The sequence below is a fragment of the Cryptomeria japonica genome, chromosome 5 (genome assembly GCF_030272615.1).
Source record: "Cryptomeria japonica chromosome 5, Sugi_1.0, whole genome shotgun sequence".
NCBI lineage: Eukaryota > Viridiplantae > Streptophyta > Pinopsida > Cupressales > Cupressaceae > Cryptomeria > Cryptomeria japonica.
Window position 1 is genome coordinate 403,175,479 of NC_081409.1, and position 20,594 is coordinate 403,196,072.

The window sequence follows — 20,594 nt, forward strand, 5'->3', positions numbered from 1 at the left end:
CAGAAGGTGATCCTTGATCATGCCTCGACTGATTGGAGACATTTCTTTGGCGTGGTGGACCCAAATTAGGTTCGGTACCCATCTAGGTTATGGACCGGTATCATGTAACATATTCTCTACACATTACCAGGATGATTTATGGATTGATTAATATTGTTTTGGTCTAAAGCCCACATGGCATATCATTGTAATATGGATGTATGTAATGATCTTATAGGTGGCTGACCTAATTAGTCTAGGCCTTAGGGTTTGTATAAATTGATGTAAGATCTTATTGTAGATCATGGTCATGGTCATGGAATGAAAAATCATATGCGAAGGAGATTTGGTCGATCATAGGTGATCGAATTGGGTTTATGTAAGAGGTCAAAGGCCTCCAGTATTGAGCTTAACCAAGACTATAATCAGGCATGGTAGATGCTATCACTGGCAGTTCAATCTTCTGGATTGTTGTCCAATTATATTGAGGTGGTTATAACCTCTTTGTAGTCAGTGAGACTCCTTTGTAATGAGCAGTACACTCTAGGCAGTGTGCCTTCGTGTATGTGCGGGCCTCTTATTGTATCACAAACTTTTTGCAGAAGTATTATCTGACTGTGGGTAGGCTTCCCATCGTGGGTTTTCCCTTTACCGGGTTTTCCACATACAAATAATGGTGTTTTGTGGTATGGTTGCATTGTGTTAATTATTTGTTTCATTCTTAAGTTTTACTGCTTACCGGTATCTATTTCTGCTATTCTGGTATTAAATATTTATGTGCTCCGGTTAAAGGTTATAAAGTGGTTTGATTAATATAATCTGTCGACAACTAATTCACCCCCCACCCCCCCTCTCACTTGTCCAATGGTTATTCTAACAATTGGTATCAGATATTTGGTCATCTTTTACAGAAGCTTAACCGCTTGAGGTAGATCCTATGGAAACTAATACTTCAAATCCACCAGCAACTATTTTCAGAAGAGAAATCCCCAAGCTTGATGGAACAAACTATGGGATATGGAAAATCCGAATAGAGACTCATCTTAGATGTCTTGGCAAGGATATTTGGGGGATCACTAAGAAAGGATATACACCTTATGATTCGACATCTGGCAATCCTTTTCCTGCAGACTTGGACAAAAATATTCAAAATGGTTACAGAGCTAGAGAAGCCCTCCTGTGTGCACTCACTGATCAGAAAATCGTGGGATTGACTAATAAATAATTTGCAAAGGTTATGTGGGATAAACTGCAAACTCTGAATGAAGGTGCCCCTATTGTCAAAATTGCTAACTTGATGGTTATCGGGTAAGATATGAGAACTTGAAGATGGAAGATAAAGAAAGAATTGCTACATTTATGGAAAGAGTAAATGAGATTGTCATGGGAATTCAATGTTGTGGAGGATCTCTGAGTGAAGATGAAATAGTTTCTAAAGTCTTGATAGCCCTACCACCGACTTACAAGATGAAGGCTATTGCAATTAATGAATTGAGAACAATGGCAAACACTTCAGTTAATAGAGACATTCTGATTGGGAAATTATTTGCTTTTGAGCTTGAAGAATTTGGACCCTCTAGAGCTGCAAAGTTTGAACTTGATTTTCATGCATCATCATCTACTGGGAAAAGTGATTGGAAAGCCCTATATGCAAAAGAATTGGAAGATATGAGGAAAGAGGATGAAGAATTTGAGCAACTTGAAGCCTTATTTGCTAGAAGAGTACCTAAAGGACCGACAGGAAGTAAGTATGAAAGAAAAGCACCTTTTGAATGTTTTGCATGTAATAAGATTGGTCACTTTGCGTCTAGATGTCCTGAAAGGAATGCAAGATTTGAAGAAAGAGTTAAAAAATCATTTAAGCCTAATCAGAACAAATATAGATTCAAGAAAAATAAATTATGCTACATAGCAGATGAGGAAGGAGTAAGTGATGACTTTGAGGATGAACCAGCAGGAGACTCTGCTAGTGGATATGGCAATGGAAAGGAATGGGTGTTCTATGATTTAAAGGAAGATGAAATGGAATTGGCTATTAAGAATGAAGAAAAGGCCCTGGCAGCAAAAGTTGAAGACAAGGATGAATGGGTAATTGATAGTGGATGCTCACATCATATTACTGGAGATAAAGAAAATTTATGTCCCTGCAAGAATACAATGGCGCTCAAGTCAGATTTGGGGATGCCAAAGCATGTATGATCAAAGGTAGAGGTATTATTTATCCGGATGGCAAGCATAATACTGATAATGTCTATTATGTATAAGGTTTAAAGCATAATATTTTAAGTGTTGGTCGATTAGTGGATAAGGGATTCCAACTTCAGTTCAAAGATAGAAAATGCAAAATCATTAACAGAACTAGTTTGGAGATTGCAACCGGTACTCAGACTCAAGGTAATATCTTTCACTTGAACACTGGTAATAAGACATGTTTGATTGCTCATATTGATGAGAGTTGGTTATGGCATAAGAGGTTGTGTCATGTTAATTTTGATTGTATTGTTAAGATCAGTTCAACAAAGGTAGTTAGAGATATACCTAATATTATAAAGCCTTATAATCCGGTATGTAAGGAATGTCAATTGGGAAAGCAAGTTAGAACTTCTTTTAAGAGCATACATGCTAAATCTAATGATGTGCTTGATTTGATTTATACTGACTTATGTGGTCCAGCAAGGACCAGAAGCTTTCAAGGTGATAGGTACTTCATGCTAATAATTGATAATTATTCTAGAATGATGTGGGTGACTTTTATAAGGGAGAAGTCTAAAGCTTTTGAGAAATTCAAGATCTTCAAAGCAAAGGTGGAAATAAAAACTGGATTGAAAATCAAATGTTTGAGATCTAATCAAGGCGACGAGTTCACATCTCATGAATTTAACAGTTTTTGTGAGATAAATGGAATTAGGAGACAAATATCTGCACCCCTAACTCCTCAGCGGAATGGAGTAGTGGAAAGGAAGAATAGAACCATTTTGGATGCAACAAGAACCATGATGATGGAAGCTAAATTGCCTCACATCTACTAGAGAGAAGTAGTGAGTACAACAGTCTACACATTCAACATAGTTCATATCAAAGGTGAAACCGGTGAGACTCCTTATGAATTATGGTCTGGACATACACCTACTGTTAAATATTTCAGAATTTTTGGAAGTAAATGTTATATCAAAAGGGTTGATTCAATTGGGAAGTTTGATCTTGGATGTGATGAAGGGATATTTCTTGGATATTCAATTAAGAGAAAAGCATATAGATGTTACAACAAAAAATTGCAGAAAACTGTGGAGAGCACAAATGTGAAAGTGGGTGAGCAATACAGAGATCATTATGTATCATATGATAGAGAACCAGCAGTGGAAATGATCAATAAATGAACCGGCAATGTCTCAACCGGTACAAGACATTGAGATAGTTACATCGGTACAACCAGAAAATTCAACTGTGACTGATTATCAGAATAGTGAACCTGAAGTTTAGAAGACACCAAGGTATGTAAGATTAAATCATTCTAAAATCAAATCATTGGAGACAAGAACAAGGGAGTTATGAGAAGAAGAAGATTGGCAAATGAAGAGGTATGTCTTATTTCTCAAATTGAATCGACATATATTATTGAAGATTGTAAAGATAAACATTGGTTAAAGGTTATGGAAGATGAATTAGATCAGATGGAGAAGAATAAGACTTGGACTTTAGTTCCCCGGCCTAAAAATAAGAATTTTATTGGAAGTAAATGGGTTTTTAGAAATAAACTAAATGAGGATGGTCAAGTTGTAAGAAACAAGGCTAGACTGGTTTGTAAAGGATATTCTCAAATGGAAGGAATTGATTATGGTGAGACATTTGCACCTATAGCTAGAATTGAAGCAGTTAGACTATTTCTTGGCTATGCAGCATACAAGAACTATAAGGTCTATCAAATGGATGTTAAATGTGCATTTTTGAATGGTTAACTTGAGAAAGAAGTATACATTGAGCAGCCTGATGGATTTTCACTGACATATGACAAAACTATGGTTTGTAGGATAAGGAAAGCATTATATGGATTGAAACAAGCTCATAGAGCTTGGTATGCAAGGATGGATAAATATCTTTTGAAACTTGGTTTTGCTAAAGGCAGTGCTGACAGTAATTATATATTACAAGATCACTGATGATGATATCCTGATTATTGAAGTATTTGTTGATAATATCATTTTTGGAGGTGAAGATAAATTGTGCATGGAATTCTGTAATAATATGAAGACTGAATTTGAAATGTCTATGATTGGTGAGATGGGATTTTTCTTAGGTTTGCAGATTACTCAAACTGACAAAGGAATTTTTATCTGTCAAACTAAGTATAATGGAATTGTTGAAGAAGTTTGATAATTCCAAACCGGTAAGTACTCCTATGGTGACAAGTGAGAAATTATCTATCAAAGACACATCTGCACCGGTAAATTCAACAAGGTATAAGTCTATTATTGGTGGCTTATTATATCTAACTCAGACTAGACTGGATATTATGAATGCAGTAAGTATTGTATGAAGACTGAATTTGAAATGTCTATGATTGGTGAGATGGGATTTTTCTTAGGTTTGCAGATTACTCAAACTGACAAAGGCATTTTTATCTGTCAAACTAAGTATAATGGAATTGTTGAAGAAGTTTGATAATTCCAAACCGATAAGTACTCCTATGGTGACAAGTGAGAAATTATCTATCAAAGACACATCTACACCGGTAAATTCAACAAGGTATAAGTCTATTATTGGTGGCTTATTATATCTAACTCAGACTAGACTGGATATTATGAATGCAGTAAGTATTGTTTCAAGATATCAAAGTAATCCTAAAGAAAGTCATGAATGTGCAGTAAAGAGGATATTCCAGTATTTGCAAGGAACAACAGAATATGGCTTATGGTATTCTAGAGATGATAACTTCACTTTATGTGCATATATAGATTCAGATTGGGCAAGAGATACTGATGACAGGAAGAGGACTTCTGGTGGAGCTTTATTTCTTGGAAATAAATTGGTTTCATGGATCAGTAAAAAACAGTCATGCATTTCTTTATCTACTACAGAAGCTGAATATGTTGCAGCGGCAACTGATTGCACTCAAGTCTTGTGGATGAAGCAAATGTTGAAGGATATCAAGGTAAATTGCAGTGAACCGGTAGTTATCTATTGTGATAACTCTGCAGCTATTGACATATCTAAGAATCTGGTATTTCACTCTAAGACTAAGCACGTTTCAATAAAATATAACTTTCTAAAGGAAAAGGTGGAAGAAAAGGACGTCAAATTGGTTTATGTGAACACTAAAGAGCAGATTGTAGATATATTCACTAAACCGTTGTCTAAGGAATCATTTGAATATTTGAGAGACAGATTATGAGTATCTACCCCTCCGACAGAAACTTAACTGATGGAGTAGAGCATTAGTCTGGTATGCATCATCAGCTTTATCCTTTGCTCTGAATTGATGTAGTGGTGCTACTACTCAAGGGGAGTAGCCAGCTTTGAGATTCACAGGATTTTGATATCTATGTCATATCTTTGGTATTGATGCCAAAGGGGGATAGTTATATGTGAAAAATAATGTCATAATATGTCATATGGGAGAGAGATTCAGATTAGTTTCAGACTGGATTGCACTCCTCAAGGGGAGTTGTTGAGATTTTTCAATTTTTCATTGTTATATCTTCTATGAGAAATGTTTGGCATTTCTTGGCACTTGGATGTTTTCTTTTTCACATATAGTGTTTCCATCAATGCCAAATGGGGAGATTGTTGGTAATATGAAGGAATTGATTATGTGTTGCATTAATGTTTTGTCATTGATGTCAACACTAGCTGTTATGATTGGTTACCGACAAACATATTTTGGCTACCGGTAGAAGAACTAGTGTTATCGACAGAAGGGTCTATTAGTTGGATACTATCAACATGTTTGGTTTGATGTTTCAAGAGTATGTTTTGGTCTATTGGTATTGAATTGATGATCAGATGCTATCATACACTCTAGTAAGCCTATACCGGTAAGGGTTTAAGGTTTTATCGATAGAGCTTTTACTGAGAATCTTTGAGAGGATGCATAAGTGGTATTGTTGTGGCTTCTAGATGGAATTAAGGATGCAGAAGGTGATCCTTGATCATGCCTCAACTGATTGGAGACATTGCTTTAGTGTGGTGGACCCAAATTAGGTCCGGTACCTATCTAGGTTATGGACCGGTATCATGTAACGTGTTCTCTACACGTTACCAAGATGATTTATGGATTGGTTAATGTTGTTTTGGTCTAAAGCCGACATGGCATATCATTGTAATATGGATGTATGTAATGATCTTATTGTAGATCATGGTCGTGGTCATGGAATGAAAAATCATTTGCGAAGGAGATTTGGTCGATCATAGGTGATCGAATTGGGTTTATGTAAGAGGTCAAAGGCCTCTGGTATTGAGCTTAACCAGGACTATAATCAGGCATGGTAGATGCTATCATTGGCAGTTCATTCTTCTGGATTGTTGTCCAATTATACTGAGGTGGTTATAACCTCTCTATAGGTAGTGAGAATCCTTTGTAATGAGTAGTACGCTCTAGGCAGTGTGCCTTCCTACATGTGTAGGCCCCTTATTGTATCACATACTTTCTGCAAAAGTATTATCTGACTGTGGGTAGGCTTCCCACCGTGGTTTTTCCCTTTATCAGGTTTTCCATGTACAAATCATGGTGTTGTGTGCTATGGTTGCATTGTGTTGATTACTTGTTTCATTCTTAAGTTTTATTGCTTATCGGTATTTGTTTCTGCTATTTTGGTATTCAATGTTTATGTGCTCCAGTTAAAGGTTATAAAGTGGTTTGATTAACATAATTTGTTGACAACTGATTCACCCCCCCCACTCTCAGTTGTCCACCGATTATTCTAACAATAATTGGCATTGAAATCATGATCTTGGTTTTGATCTTCAAATATAACATGAGGTTGTCTAGTATAACCATGACCATGATTATGGCCTTGGTGGGTATCTTGGCATTGACTCTGAGTATGATTTGGTGGTACTCATAAAAGTTAGCACGAGGTTGTCTAATGGAATCATGGCCACGGTTATAACCTTGATTGGTGCCTTGATGTCAATCATTGGTATGTGTATTGTTAGTTCTTTAGTCATGAAGGTCATCAGTATGATTTTGCTCATGAGTTTGTTGGGTATTTGTTCGGATAGGAATATCTAGTTTTTGCAAAAGAGATGAAGTTGACTTAGACATGGGGATATCTCAATGTCTATTTCTTCTAGCACCAACACCATCTCAATTGTCCTCCACAAGTTGAGACACGTCAAAATCGGGAGGTAACTTGACACCCACTTGGGCAAGCATCATGAAATAATATTGTGGGTTCTTATGTAAAATTGTCTCAAGCAACTTGTTGAATTTTGAGTTGGACAAATAATCTTGAAGTTCTACTGAGGTTAATGACTCATCATCTAAATCTTGCACACTATTGTGGTTATCAAAAATTATGGTATTGTTAAACTCTTCTCCATCGAAAGCATAAGTATCCATGTATTGAAATCTTAGAGCTTCTTGGGCCTCTCTTCTAAGTATTTGGGCTCTAGTTTCAACCATATCAAGGAGAAGATTTGATTTTGGTGAATGGAAAAATGAGAAAGGATGACGGATGGAGGAAAGATATGACAATGACCAAAAGTCGAGAGATTGCCTTGTAAAGGTCCTAAAATGAGGTTCCAAATGATGGTAAGATTAGGACTATGTTAGATAGCCACAAACCGATAGCACGAGCAAGATATGACTTCCTCGAAGATGAAAAATTCCAAGGTAAGGTATCCTAACTCAAGAAGCTATAATGGTACCCTAGATGATTGCTCTAAGAGGGAAACCATCTAGGCATAACAAAGCTTGATTGCAAGATAGTGAGGGACATAAAGACAACTTTTGACTTTGGCAATGTTGATATTTTGAAAGAATGAAGGTTTGAATGGACGGAAAAGGTAAAGGCAACTTTGATAAACTGATGGTTGTTAGACTAGGAATCCCAAGGAATCAACTGAGAACCTCTTTCAATCTTTGTGACCAAATTGGCAGAAAGATACCAAGTATGCAATAATATGTGCCATAGAAACATTATAAAGATCCAAATCCATGGCAAAAATGTCCAAATGCAAGGCAATAATATTTCGATACATAGTTTTATTGTCCAAATATGTGGTTCTGTAGAACCACAGATTCGACATTATGTCTTAGATATGAGATAGTATGTGTCATAAACACAACAGTATGTCCAAATACATGACATAAAGTTCCATAGACGCAACAATAATATCCAAATATTTGTTTCTGGTGAAAAATGTGTTTTGCCTAATGCTTGTCCAAATCTGAATGTTGTTGTCGGGTATCAATGTGACCGAATCTGATTGTTTGATGATTATTGTGGCAATAAAACACCACAAATAAGAAGACACAATGGTTGTTGTGTGATTAGTGATAATAAGGGTATGGCCTAGGCTCCTCAAAGCCCAAATTTCCACTAGGATTATCACGAAACAAGACATGCCAAACACTTCCTATTCCTAAGGTCAATGTCCAATGGTAGAAAACTCAAGCCGACACTTTGAATCTCATTTGACTCAAAAGCATAACACCTAAAGGGGTTCTTTACAATCTTATCTTTGCGAGGGAGGACAGGTAGGGGCCTCAAGGACTGGAAGAATGACCCAATCACCCTCTCCCCAAAAATCTATGTATAGCTTATGCAAAACTGTGGATTTCTATCTCATCTTAAGGGAGTTATAAGGTGAGTAACATCAAGGTATGATGCTACACCTCACCTGCAAAATTCAATCAAGAGGGTGGGCCTCTAAAATAAAGTTTCTAGTCATTATTAAGGGACTTAACGCCTTGCTAACTCCCATCAAACCACTTAAGGCTTTAACCAACCCTATTCAAAGACTAATATACCTCACATAAATGTGGATACTCCCCCTTTCACATTGGCATTTCCAAAAAGGTATTCGCCAATTTGACCTTGGCTCTTACCTTAATCTTCTATATTGCGGCCCAAAGGAAAAATCACTTTGGGATGCCCCATGGAGTGATCACTTCTCCAAAGGTAGACCCTCTAAAAAGAAAAAAAAGATGTTTAGTGATTTCTCTTACACCCAAGGTCCACAAAGGCAAGGGGAGAAGATACATTCACAAACACCCTACAGTTCTACAACACAAAGTGTGCAAGTGCACAAGACACTTGAATCAAGAGTTCTTTTTAATGCACCAAATTAAAATATGAGCTATTCTATGAAATCACAAACACACATCTAGCTACCCCTACAAACAAAATGGATTAGTAGTTTCAATAACAACCCCCTACCTACCAACACAAATATTAGAGAAAGTAATGAAAGGGGGACTTTCGACAAATGAAAGACAAGTCCAAAAGCATGGGATAACTACAAAACCACAGATGCAACAATACAAACCAAAAACACATTAGGAGTTAACATCGATGCTTTAGTTGAAAATCGTATACATAGAAGGAATAGCCATATGCATGCTAATAACTACCATATACATGGAAAAAATAAAAAACGCAAAATATAGAAAAAAAAAAACCCTAATTAAATCAAATATGCATCGAACCATAGAAGTGCCTAAATTTGCCATTGATGCAACAAAAAACACCAAAAAATTCATTGAGTTATTCATTTCCTATTACCAGTGGTAATGAGTGTTCTGAAGAGTGACAAGTAGGATAATTACAATCTAGTCCTTACATCAAATTGATAGTTGTTTTGAAGTGCAGAGATGCTGAAAATGCAGATGAACTTTTCCCTACAAACTCTGAAACCAATGGTGGCTTTCTGATCAAACTTACAGAGAAATGACTCAAGCATGTCTTCAAATTCAAATACCCTTAATGTATGCACAAGGTGACTATTGTTTTGGGTGATGAATTCCTATAGGTGGAGTACAATTATTACACTAATGTGCATATTGCATCATTCTCTCTTGACTGGTGTCTTGAAATGTGTACCAAAGAAGATTCAATTTGGTTGATGAATCTTTGCATTTGGGAGGATGGTGTTGGGGTTTTGGAGTGTAGACACCTAAAATTGTCCTAATCTAATTAAATAAATATTATTATTTATTTAATTATCCCCCTTTCTTCTGTTAATTAAATGACTATTTATTTGTTTAATTAATTCACTAAACCTTTTCTAAGCCTTTTTCTATCCTAATATAAATATTTTAATTTATTTAAATTCTCTCAATCCCAAATTAAATAACTATTTTATTTATTTAATTTATGTGGTCCTTCTTCTATTAATTAAGTTCTTTAACTTATTTAATTTATTCATTTACCTTTTTCCCCTTCCCCTTATCTAAATGACAATTGGCCCCTTTTTCCATCTCAACCACTTCCTTTATTTTATTATTTTCTCTACCTTCCCTTCAATCTTAGCCAACCATCTTTTGTTTAACCTCTTAATCCTATCCCTCTGTTTTTAGGATGCTCTCTATAAAATAGACTTCCTCGCATCTTTCATGGTCGAATCTTGGAGAATACTCACATTCTATCGAATTGACTTTGGTCCATATCATCAGGATCAAGTCTACATCATCACAACCACATTTGTTCTTCATCAAGCTCTTGTGAAAGCATAAAAATCTGAGAGAAACCATATCAAACAAGATCAATGGAGATAGGAGAAAAATAAAGATCAAACCCATTTGAATGTGTAAAAGGTATCATTTGATTTATTTTATGATTTTGCATGTTTGATGGTTCTTCATTGATGTGTTGTTGAATTTCATTGTAGATCTAGGGTTTGGTGGTTGGAACTAGGGTTTGCAATATTAGGGTTCAAATTTAGCATATATATTTTGGCATGCCTGATGGGACTCTTGTCCCTTTTTTCTAACATTTTTTGGTCTTTTAGTGTTTTTAGATTTGTAGGCTGAATTTTGCATTGATTTACAATCAATTTTTGTTGTGTTTCTGTATCTTTTGTCAGATTCTAATTCTTATCTAGTTTTTGGTCATTTTTGTCGCATTTGTGATCATTATTAGCATGTATCCCTCAAAGATGCAAAAAACTTACCTGACATGCTCACTACCTCACTATAGGGACATTTATTAATAAAGCGCAATTAATTATTTAGGGACATTCCCATCATACCAACCTCCCATACTGCCACCTCCTCCAAACTTTTGTTGCATAGATCTTCCCAAATCTCCTTCCCATCACCTCTCATTAAACCTACCCCCAACTTGGAATATCTAGCCATCTCTGTGTTTCCCTCATGTTTTATGTGAGATATTTTTAATTTGGAAATGATGCCAATAAATATTTTGTAATCTTCACTAATTTATCAAGTTTCTTATTTTTGCCCCCTCTTTAATTAATGCATTCGTTATGATTTGTGATTCGCCTTCCAAATGAAGCATGGAACCTCCAATTTCTTCGCCAATTTCACTACAAGGAGCATCACTTTAGCTTTTTCTTTCATTATTAGTACCTCCTTCAAGACTTTTCATACTCCACACCAAAATGTTCCATTACCAATCCCTGGCAACACAACCAATTCCCAACTAACTTGGGTTCCGTTTTGATGCACTATCAAAATTAATTTTAATCCATCCATTATCAAGTGTTATCCATTCTGACCTTTCCCCTTTTGAAGCTAATGGATTAACCCATTGTCGCCCATTAATAGGGGTAATGTGATCAAAATTGTTGATATTACAACTAGTATTTATTTAAAACCTAAATCAATCAAATAAAAAGACCAATCCTACTTTGTAGTAAGTTGGTTTACTTTACCATATTTAGACTAGATGCTAACCATACAATAGATATTACATCCACGTAATATTATACAATTATTGAAATTTGGTAAATGTAAATTAAAAGTATATTAAATGTTAACCAAATATAGTCCTCATTATTTTTGCACCTAAAATAAATTATATTTAATTATTGTGTTACTAATTATGTTGTTGATCTTATTTTAAGAAATCTAACTTAAACTATGTATTTTAAAATAAATGGTGCAAGTGCTAATCTCATGGGAATAACCAAAAAAACGCATTAACTCCCTAGATATGCAAAAAAAATCGCCAAAGATGGGCGACAAATGCCATTAGATAGTTGCTTGAAAGCACACTTTAGCAAGTCTGGAACTTAGTAACTTTGCTCATAGTATAGAGAATAAACTCTACATATGGCACAAACTTGAGAAAGTATTTGGAAATCTTCAAGTAGAGTGTTGTACACTGCATAAATGCCTTAGGTTAGTGGAAACCAAATTAATAGAGATTAGCCTCTCTTGAACTCAACACTTTGCAAAGAGAATAACACATCTGAAATGAACCAAAAAACTATCTTAGTTTAGCTCTAATATTATACTAAAACAAGGATTGACTAAGCATCTTGTTATTATCAAATTTTGAGTAAAATTATAATGAATAATGATAGTACATATAGGTAGAGTGATAGAGTGAAATCAGAATTTGATATCATTACTCAATGAGTGGTGGCAAGTAAGCTCCACCAAGTGGTAAAGAAGTGGCAACATGTTTTTGGGATGAGTTTGACCAACTCCCCAAATTCCCATGTATAACCTAACTAAGGTAGTTTAAAACCATGTGTATAAATACATGAGATAATTACTTATTAAATAATAAATAAAATATATTCTACACTAATAAAATGAATGGTTGTGAGAATGAAACCATTTGTAGTTCAAGAGTTGCATGGTCTCTTTAAAAGATCACATTTAACCAAGGAATTTGAGTGAGAAGCATAAATTCCTCGTCAATCACACCCTGATTGGTGTAGCCTACTATCATGCATTTCATTCAAAATTTTGTCAAATAGTTGGCATGCATTCTATATCCTTCCACATTTTGAATAACCCCAAATTGGAACCCCCCATCTGATTATTATTTTATGGATGCGTAAACCATGTTTTAGAGATAATGTGTTGGCACGCATAGGGAGAATTGTGGATAAGGTGAAGTGACTATTCATTGTGTTTGGTGAAATTTTTTTGAAATCCTATGACGATGCCCATCATTTTGATAAGCTACAATTATTGCATTTCATGAGAAGATGTCTGGTACAATCATCTTGTCAAAACGTGGCAACCACCCACAACACTTCCACACTTGCCAAACATGTTGATAAGCTTAGTTTGTTTAAGAGTGTGTGTATGCCTACAGTCATCATTGTGAAAGTTTATTTTCTTACCCTTTGAAAGGGTTTTCTTATCTATGCAACTCTGTGATAGATGAATATATGTAGAAGTGTGTACAAGAGGATTGTTTGTGGTAAGAATAATGTTTAGTATCCTTCAAGCAACCTTTTGCATAAAGTATTCTTAGGTTTTGATTGAGATTGGTTATTGGTGACACTGTATCAATAGTATATGTCATTTATCTCACCACATAATGAAATATCTTGTTTCAATTTGTCTCTGATTTCTTCAATGTGCTAGTTATTTTGGCCATTTAGAAGCCATTTCACCTTGCAATATATTTACAACCAATTTTATTATTATTGTTATAATAATAATAATAAATAAATAAATAAATAAAATGCACAATTACAAATATAGATATATTTTTATTTTTTATTTGTTTTAAATTTATATATTATAAAATTTTAATTTATATTACACTGTCGACATAATTATCCTACAACCATGTGGTATACCATGAGACCACATAAAATTGAAACATTTTGTAAAACAATTCATAATTGCTTGTCTATGCTTCCATTATTTGGCCTTTAAAGTACTATAGTTAGTATAATGACACAAAAATATGAAGAAATGTGATATATAATGTATAGATTTTGTGAAGAAGAATGTAATAAGTTTAATATATAAAGATTATTTGAACTCTACTATTCATTGTATGTGAAGATAGCTCTAAAAGCCATTGCATTTACTATTGGAGAAATCCCAAATGAAATCACAATGAACTTCCACTACTGAAACAATGAACACAAAAGCATGTCTATCAAATATGAAAATTAGAGTGCGAATAAAATGTACACAATGCCTCACACATGTAGGCAAGGGTGTGAGGGTGAGAACGTAGGATTGAAATTATAGCTACCTTTCCAAAGGTGTGACACTTGTGGGCAAAGTGACATGTGCTCATGCAAGTAGCAAGCCAAGATGCAATAGGTGTCTCCTAAAGGGAGTACATGTGTCTAGACCAAATGAGGTGAGACAAAGTCATGAAAAAGCCTAAGTAAGCTAAAGCTAGGTATAGTTCTATGCTAGTAAAGGTGATATCCCAACTAGGTAGATAAAGACACTATTTAACCCAACACTCCCACCCTCCCCCTATGTGCAACTTAGAGAGTAATGTATGCATTATGATGAGCCTCAACTATGAGGCTTTGTTAGGTATTCATCTACAAATATCTCATTATGCGAAGAAAAAGGAGAAAACCTTGTGGGAACAAAAGTCTTGTCCAAAAGAGCTGATACAAATGCATTAACATGTACAAGTGAAAGAAGAAATTGATAGAAGGAAGGATTCACAATGACCACCCAAGGACTACTTCCAGCACAAGTACAATAATGTTCTCCATATAGGAGAAAACGAAGAGAAGGTAGTACCATAGAATTGTAGGGGACCAATTGTTCCATGTGTGCACTCGCCCCTCCACCCCCCCTATCCCCTTTTCTAGCTCGATTCTAGAACTATTTTAGAGTGCAAGCTAAGCCCCTACAATTCTATAGGCAAGACTCACCCTACAATTCTACCAGATTGATTCGAGCAAGAGCTATTTTTCCTCTTGATGAATGGTGTGGTTGGTTTTATATTCATTAATCCATAACTAGGAGTCATGAGTGTCATCATCATCGAGCCACGAGTGTCACCATCATCTCACCCATAGCTAAATGGAATGTACTCATATCAAAGTCCCCTTTCTTCTTGAAGGTTGTGAGTGTACTCATATCATAATGGAGGGTTAGCAATGTAATGGTGTACCTCATGCCTACATGGCCTCTAGTAAATCTTAATCCATATCTATGGGCTTCAATGATCATGTGGTGACTACATATAGGTTTCATTTCCACTAATAAATCTCTAACTCCCTCTACAAATATACACATAAATAAAAAAAGGTTATTAGTGCATTTGTATACTGAAAATCAACATAAGAGATGAAAATCATGTTGACACACAAAGACTAGTTAGCAAGGGTCAATTCTATAAGTCAAATCAAAATTCTGGATCTATCCCGCTCAAGGATTAGCCTCTTAAGTAAAAAAAAGGGTCACTAAAATCCTAAAAAATAATCTATTGTGTGTTTTATAAAAGAAAAAAAATCATAAAATAATTTGTTTTTACAAAAAAGTTAGGTAAAAGATAACACATCATCTAGAAGGTTCGCATGGGATTAATCCTTGTATAAACTCAATCCTCTTGCATAGGTGCATGAATCCTCCTCTCCACTATCTTGATCAATGTATAAAAAATTCTATGGGCTCCCAAAAGCACTAAATTTATTGAGCTTGTGTGTGCACATGAAAGTGACTTTTCATTATGCACCCCCTTATATAACTCTAGGTAAAAAATTATAACTTGTAAGTCATTTGTCCTACGAGATCTATTATTGAACCGAATCAATACTATGCATTTTGACACATTATTGATAATCACACATTTCCTACTCTTACTTTGGCTTATTTTTCACATGTACATGTTTATTAGTACACTTATTTTATGTTGATGCCCCTTTCATCTATGACACCTACATACAACCATATTGATTCATCACACCTTAGAATTATACACCAAAAAATATTTTAGGATGTCACATATGTGGTAATTTTTACTTATTTTGTTCATGCCATGTATGTACCAAGAACATTTGTTACAATAATAATCATAGACATTGAGAACAAACTTGACACAAGCAAACATAATCTGGTATGTTCCTTCATGGTCACATCATTATATATTTATAATTACAAACCTAACCACTTACTAAATTGGTTAGGACATGATGTTTATCAAGAAAATTAAAGTCATCCTACTTCATAATCTAGGTAGTTATATATTGTTCATGATCCTTGTAATTACATCTTATTTATTTATGATACTATCTTGCCCATGTGGAAGAAATTACCTTGGCATGCATTCTCGCAATCACATTTTACATTATGTGCTTGATGAAATAACCACATTTACACTTGGGGCACTATAAACTTTTATGTGCTATTAATTATTTTGAGTCATGTGAAGATCATTATTACCATTAGGGACACCATAAACTCCCTCATGCTATCAAATATGTGTCATGCCATGTGTTGAGCTCTTTATCACTATTAGGGACCTCTTGCCTTACCTCAACCATTATGTGTGCATGTTTCCATATTGAGGGCATGTGCCTTTTCTAGCCTCTTGTGTATTTACAAGATGTTTCTATCCATTGAGGACCACATTGCTTTTTCTTAGTTGCACTAGGAACAATGTCGTAAATTGCATACCCTACAATTTCACATCACAATAGCTCTTTTAAGGGATGTTTGAATATCACAAGTCCAAATCTATATCAAAGAAAATAACAGCACAATTAGTGAAATGGGAAACAAGTTTGTATAGTCAACTAGATCATTTCATAGGTAGAGATCAAATCCATGACTAAATTGACATAGTCTCTTATATTGTTTGACCCATCATGGAGTTGATTGATTGTTCATGTCCTAAGATGAATCATAGATATAGATCTTCCATTTCTAACCCTGAGACACCTAGATTTTAGTGCATTAGTAGACGCTGTCAATATTTACCTTTCCTAGAGTGAAGTGTCATTAACCTTCATTGCATTTACATTCTAAATTCACATATATTGTATCAATTTTCTAATATCTATGCCCAACTTTGTTATTTAGAGTAGTTAATGTATTTATTGCTTTCATTAATTGATTGTTCCATTTAACAAGTTCGTTTAGGAAAAGGCCATTTTCCTTTACAATATTATGAAATGATATGTTAATTAGTAATGCGTACAAATTGTGTGTTATTCTAAGGTTGAAGAGTGTGCACATGGCACTTTGACTTATTTGTCTTTAATCCAATAAGCAATATGCAAAATGACATGTGTTGTGCAAAAGTTGGCAAAGTAACCTAAATATATCATAATGTATTCCAAGGATCTAGATCTAATCTACATGTTCTAGAAGATCATTATCCTTAGTGAAATCTACAACTTGGTAGAATTGAACTTAGATTAAACACATAACACAAAAATAACCTCCTCTTAATTTCTAAATTCAAAATGATTCTTGAGCCCAAATTGACCCCTCTCTAACTAATCATTATTTAATAACTTAAGAACAAGAATATTCAAAGCATATGCAAAGTTTTGAATAAAAAACAAACATTAATTTGTTGTGATCAATCAATAATAATATTAAATATTTATTTTTCTTATCAATAGCAAATTTTTTATATTAAGTATATTATACATTGTTTTTAATTAAAATAAGATAGTTTGATACACACATGGAAACAATTAGATTGCATATATATCACATCTCTGCTCTTTTTCAACCAGTGGATTACAACATGTTGAGTATGCATTCATCTAAACTAGAAATCATCCTTTAGAACTCATCCTTTAGCTAAGCAATTGCAAGCAAGGGGATCCCCACCATTAAAGTCAACTAGGGGTCAAACCTAGCTCGATCACACTTTTATAATTTAAGCCCTCGTAGATGACATAATCAAAGAGCATATCATCCTCCTCATCAATTATACACAATCTATTAGCCCAATCACACCTTTATAATTTAAATATTGATAGATGACATAATCAAAGAACATAGCATCCTCCTCATCAATTATACTCAACCTATTAAACGACAACCCTTTCACTATAATTTAATAGTCAAACTTATTATCTAATCAAAACACAAATTCAATGATGAAAAATGTTTTTTATTTTTATTTTTCATTTACGGAAAGTGGAGATGCAACTTGTTGGAGGGATAAACAAACAAGTGATATAATTTCTACAGTGATTGATTGATTGGCAGACATTTTCTTGTGCAATGCCTTGGATTTTATGCCTGTCGCGACAGATAAAAGACAAAAGCAATCAAATCATGTCGGCATGCACAATTTTTACCATCCATGACAGCAGATTACAATCTACGATGACCCTGAGCTCAATCAATTCTGTAGCGTTGAAGAGGATCTTCAAACACAAATCTTTGGCGAAGAACCCGAGAGGTGTATTCCTTCAAATCAATGGAGCTATACACAGGCTTTTTCTTATCAGAATCCAGAGCCTCCAATATTGGGCTAATGCTCATATCTGTGGATGGCGAGCGGATAAGTGCCATAACTGCAAAAGCCTCTTCCATGCGCCCTGGCACTGGCCTTACAACCACACTCTTGTATTCTCCATTACTCCATACCTGCATTACAACCCACAACACCATTAATGAATTGATTACAGCCTATTGTAGATTCAGAAAGTTCAGCTTAAACATCATGTCTGTTTGCAGTCCCTGACTACAAAGAGGCGTGATGTTTAATCTGAAAGTTAATATCAACTTAAATGTCAAATGGGTAGGATTTAGTTTTAATCGCAAATTTAAGTTTTGATTTATTTAGGTGGGTCATTTGAAATTATATTAGAATAGGATTAGCTTTGATTTATTTAGGTGGATCATCTAAAATTACATTAGAGTAGAATTTAATGTGATTTCAGATGAACCATCTAAACAAGTCTAGATTCATCTATAAAGATGATTTAGCATGATTTCAGATGAACCACGTGAATGATTCAATACTTAGAATTAGCTATTTAGCTTGGCAGTGCATTAAACTGGCCATCTACAATGATGAGGAGGGAACAAGATTGTCAAAGAATAAAACAAGTTAAAAATTAGAATGTGTTGTTTAAGCCAAATTACATTAAGAATATCGCCCACAATGACAAAGAGGGAGCCAGGTTGTGGAAAGACTGAAACCCAGGTGTTGTGGAGGAAGAGTTGGGCAGCAAAGGAGGCGCTGGTTTGATACTGCAAACAGAGGATGAAGGGAAGCGCAAGTCTGATTCGATCTTGGTCTTCTGAATGACAGAATCCCTTGTGATTAGTGATGCACAGTACCGAAGAATCATTGGATTCAACCTCTGCTAAGAAATGGGTTCTCTCATCTTTTCCCCATTCGCCCCCCAAGCCCTCCAATAGAAGCTCCAGGATCTCCCCTTCCACTCTCTGCAATGCATCACAGTACTCTCCCATGGCGCAACTGCAATACAAAAGAATTGTTCTTAGCAAATTCAATTTTCGTCTCAACCCATATTTTTGTTTTAAAAAAAAACCAAACTTTACCTGAAATCAACACAGCCTTCGGGCCAGATATCTCTGAGAAAGTCTTGAATATGGTGTGAGCCTGTCTGCAGAAAAAACCATTCTTTCTTACTGTCATCACTGCCATCATCATCAAACCCAAAAGGAGATCCAAGGCCCCCAGATATTTCCTCCTTTTTCTGCAGAGGCAGCTGAAACAATCGATTGCTTTCTTCTTCTGCTCTGGCCACAGTCTGTAAAGAGACCCCATGATTGATCACCTGAAAACACCCGAATTCCTTAGCAGCCTCTGCTAATTTCTTCACCACTTGATCTCTTTCTCCCAACATGTCAATCATAGAAAGATTGCAGTCATTAGTATTCATCTTCTTGGAGGGCAGACCCAAATTTATACCACTCAGAGATCTCCCCAATTTCTCCAAATAATCATTGAATTCATCATTGTTTCCATTTGCAGAGGAATTGTTGGCTCGTGGGGATGGAGGAGGAGCCCCAGACATGATTATTGAACGAAGACTTTGCACAAATATGATTGAATCAGCATGATATAATCCATCAATATGATTCAATCGGCATAATATAATCCATCAACAGTCATGGTTGGCTTGTGCAGGATTAAATGGTAATAAAATATGCGAGCAGAGACGACAATAAAGAATAATGGGGAATTGGGATTTTACTTGGTGATCAAGGTTCTAGCATTTGTCTGGTGTGCTCATGAATGTCATCTAATTCTTCCTTCTTATACATATGGAGTCCCCACATTTTTTGGCCCAATTTTTGAGGGATTTTGTTATAAGAGGATAGGCTTGTACCCAAGAGAAGCTGTTGACTCGGGTACCCATCATGACATTCGACGTTTGTTTCACGTGTATCACAAGGTAACCTCACCAGGCGACTAATTTGACGGTCAATCCCACCTACAGAGCATTGCTTGGACCGGGAGAGGTGTTCAAGATGATTTTGTAATGGTGAAATTTGCATGGTCATGTTATTTTTGTAAGTCTTGAGGAAGGAGCATGTATGATTAGAGGTAAATGGATAAAAGAGTAACGTGCAAAGGAGAAGTGTAATGGGGATGAGGCACAATCTAGTAGACACGTCGAGTATAGAGTTGGTAAGTGGATTGGTATTGTTAAGGATTCATTGAGATCTATTAAGAAATAGGTGAATAAAAATCTATATGAGATGGTATAGGTGTTGGAAATGGAGACTATCAACCAAGTTACAACATTTTAAAATGAAAATT

General features: G+C 35.1%; 1 protein-coding gene across 1 annotated transcript; it reads right to left on the minus strand.

Moving 5' to 3' along the window:
- Positions 1-17,944: 17,944 nt before the first annotated feature.
- Positions 17,945-20,093, minus strand: LOC131076464 (2-oxoglutarate-dependent dioxygenase 21, chloroplastic). Its single transcript, XM_058013648.2, has 3 exons — positions 19,367-20,093; positions 18,944-19,283; positions 17,945-18,442 (listed from the first exon to the last, which is right to left on the minus strand). The coding sequence occupies exons 1-3, from the start codon at positions 19,843-19,845 to the stop codon at positions 18,191-18,193; spliced, it is 1,071 nt and encodes a 356-aa protein (XP_057869631.2). The 5' UTR covers positions 19,846-20,093; the 3' UTR covers positions 17,945-18,190.
- Positions 20,094-20,594: the final 501 nt, after the last annotated feature.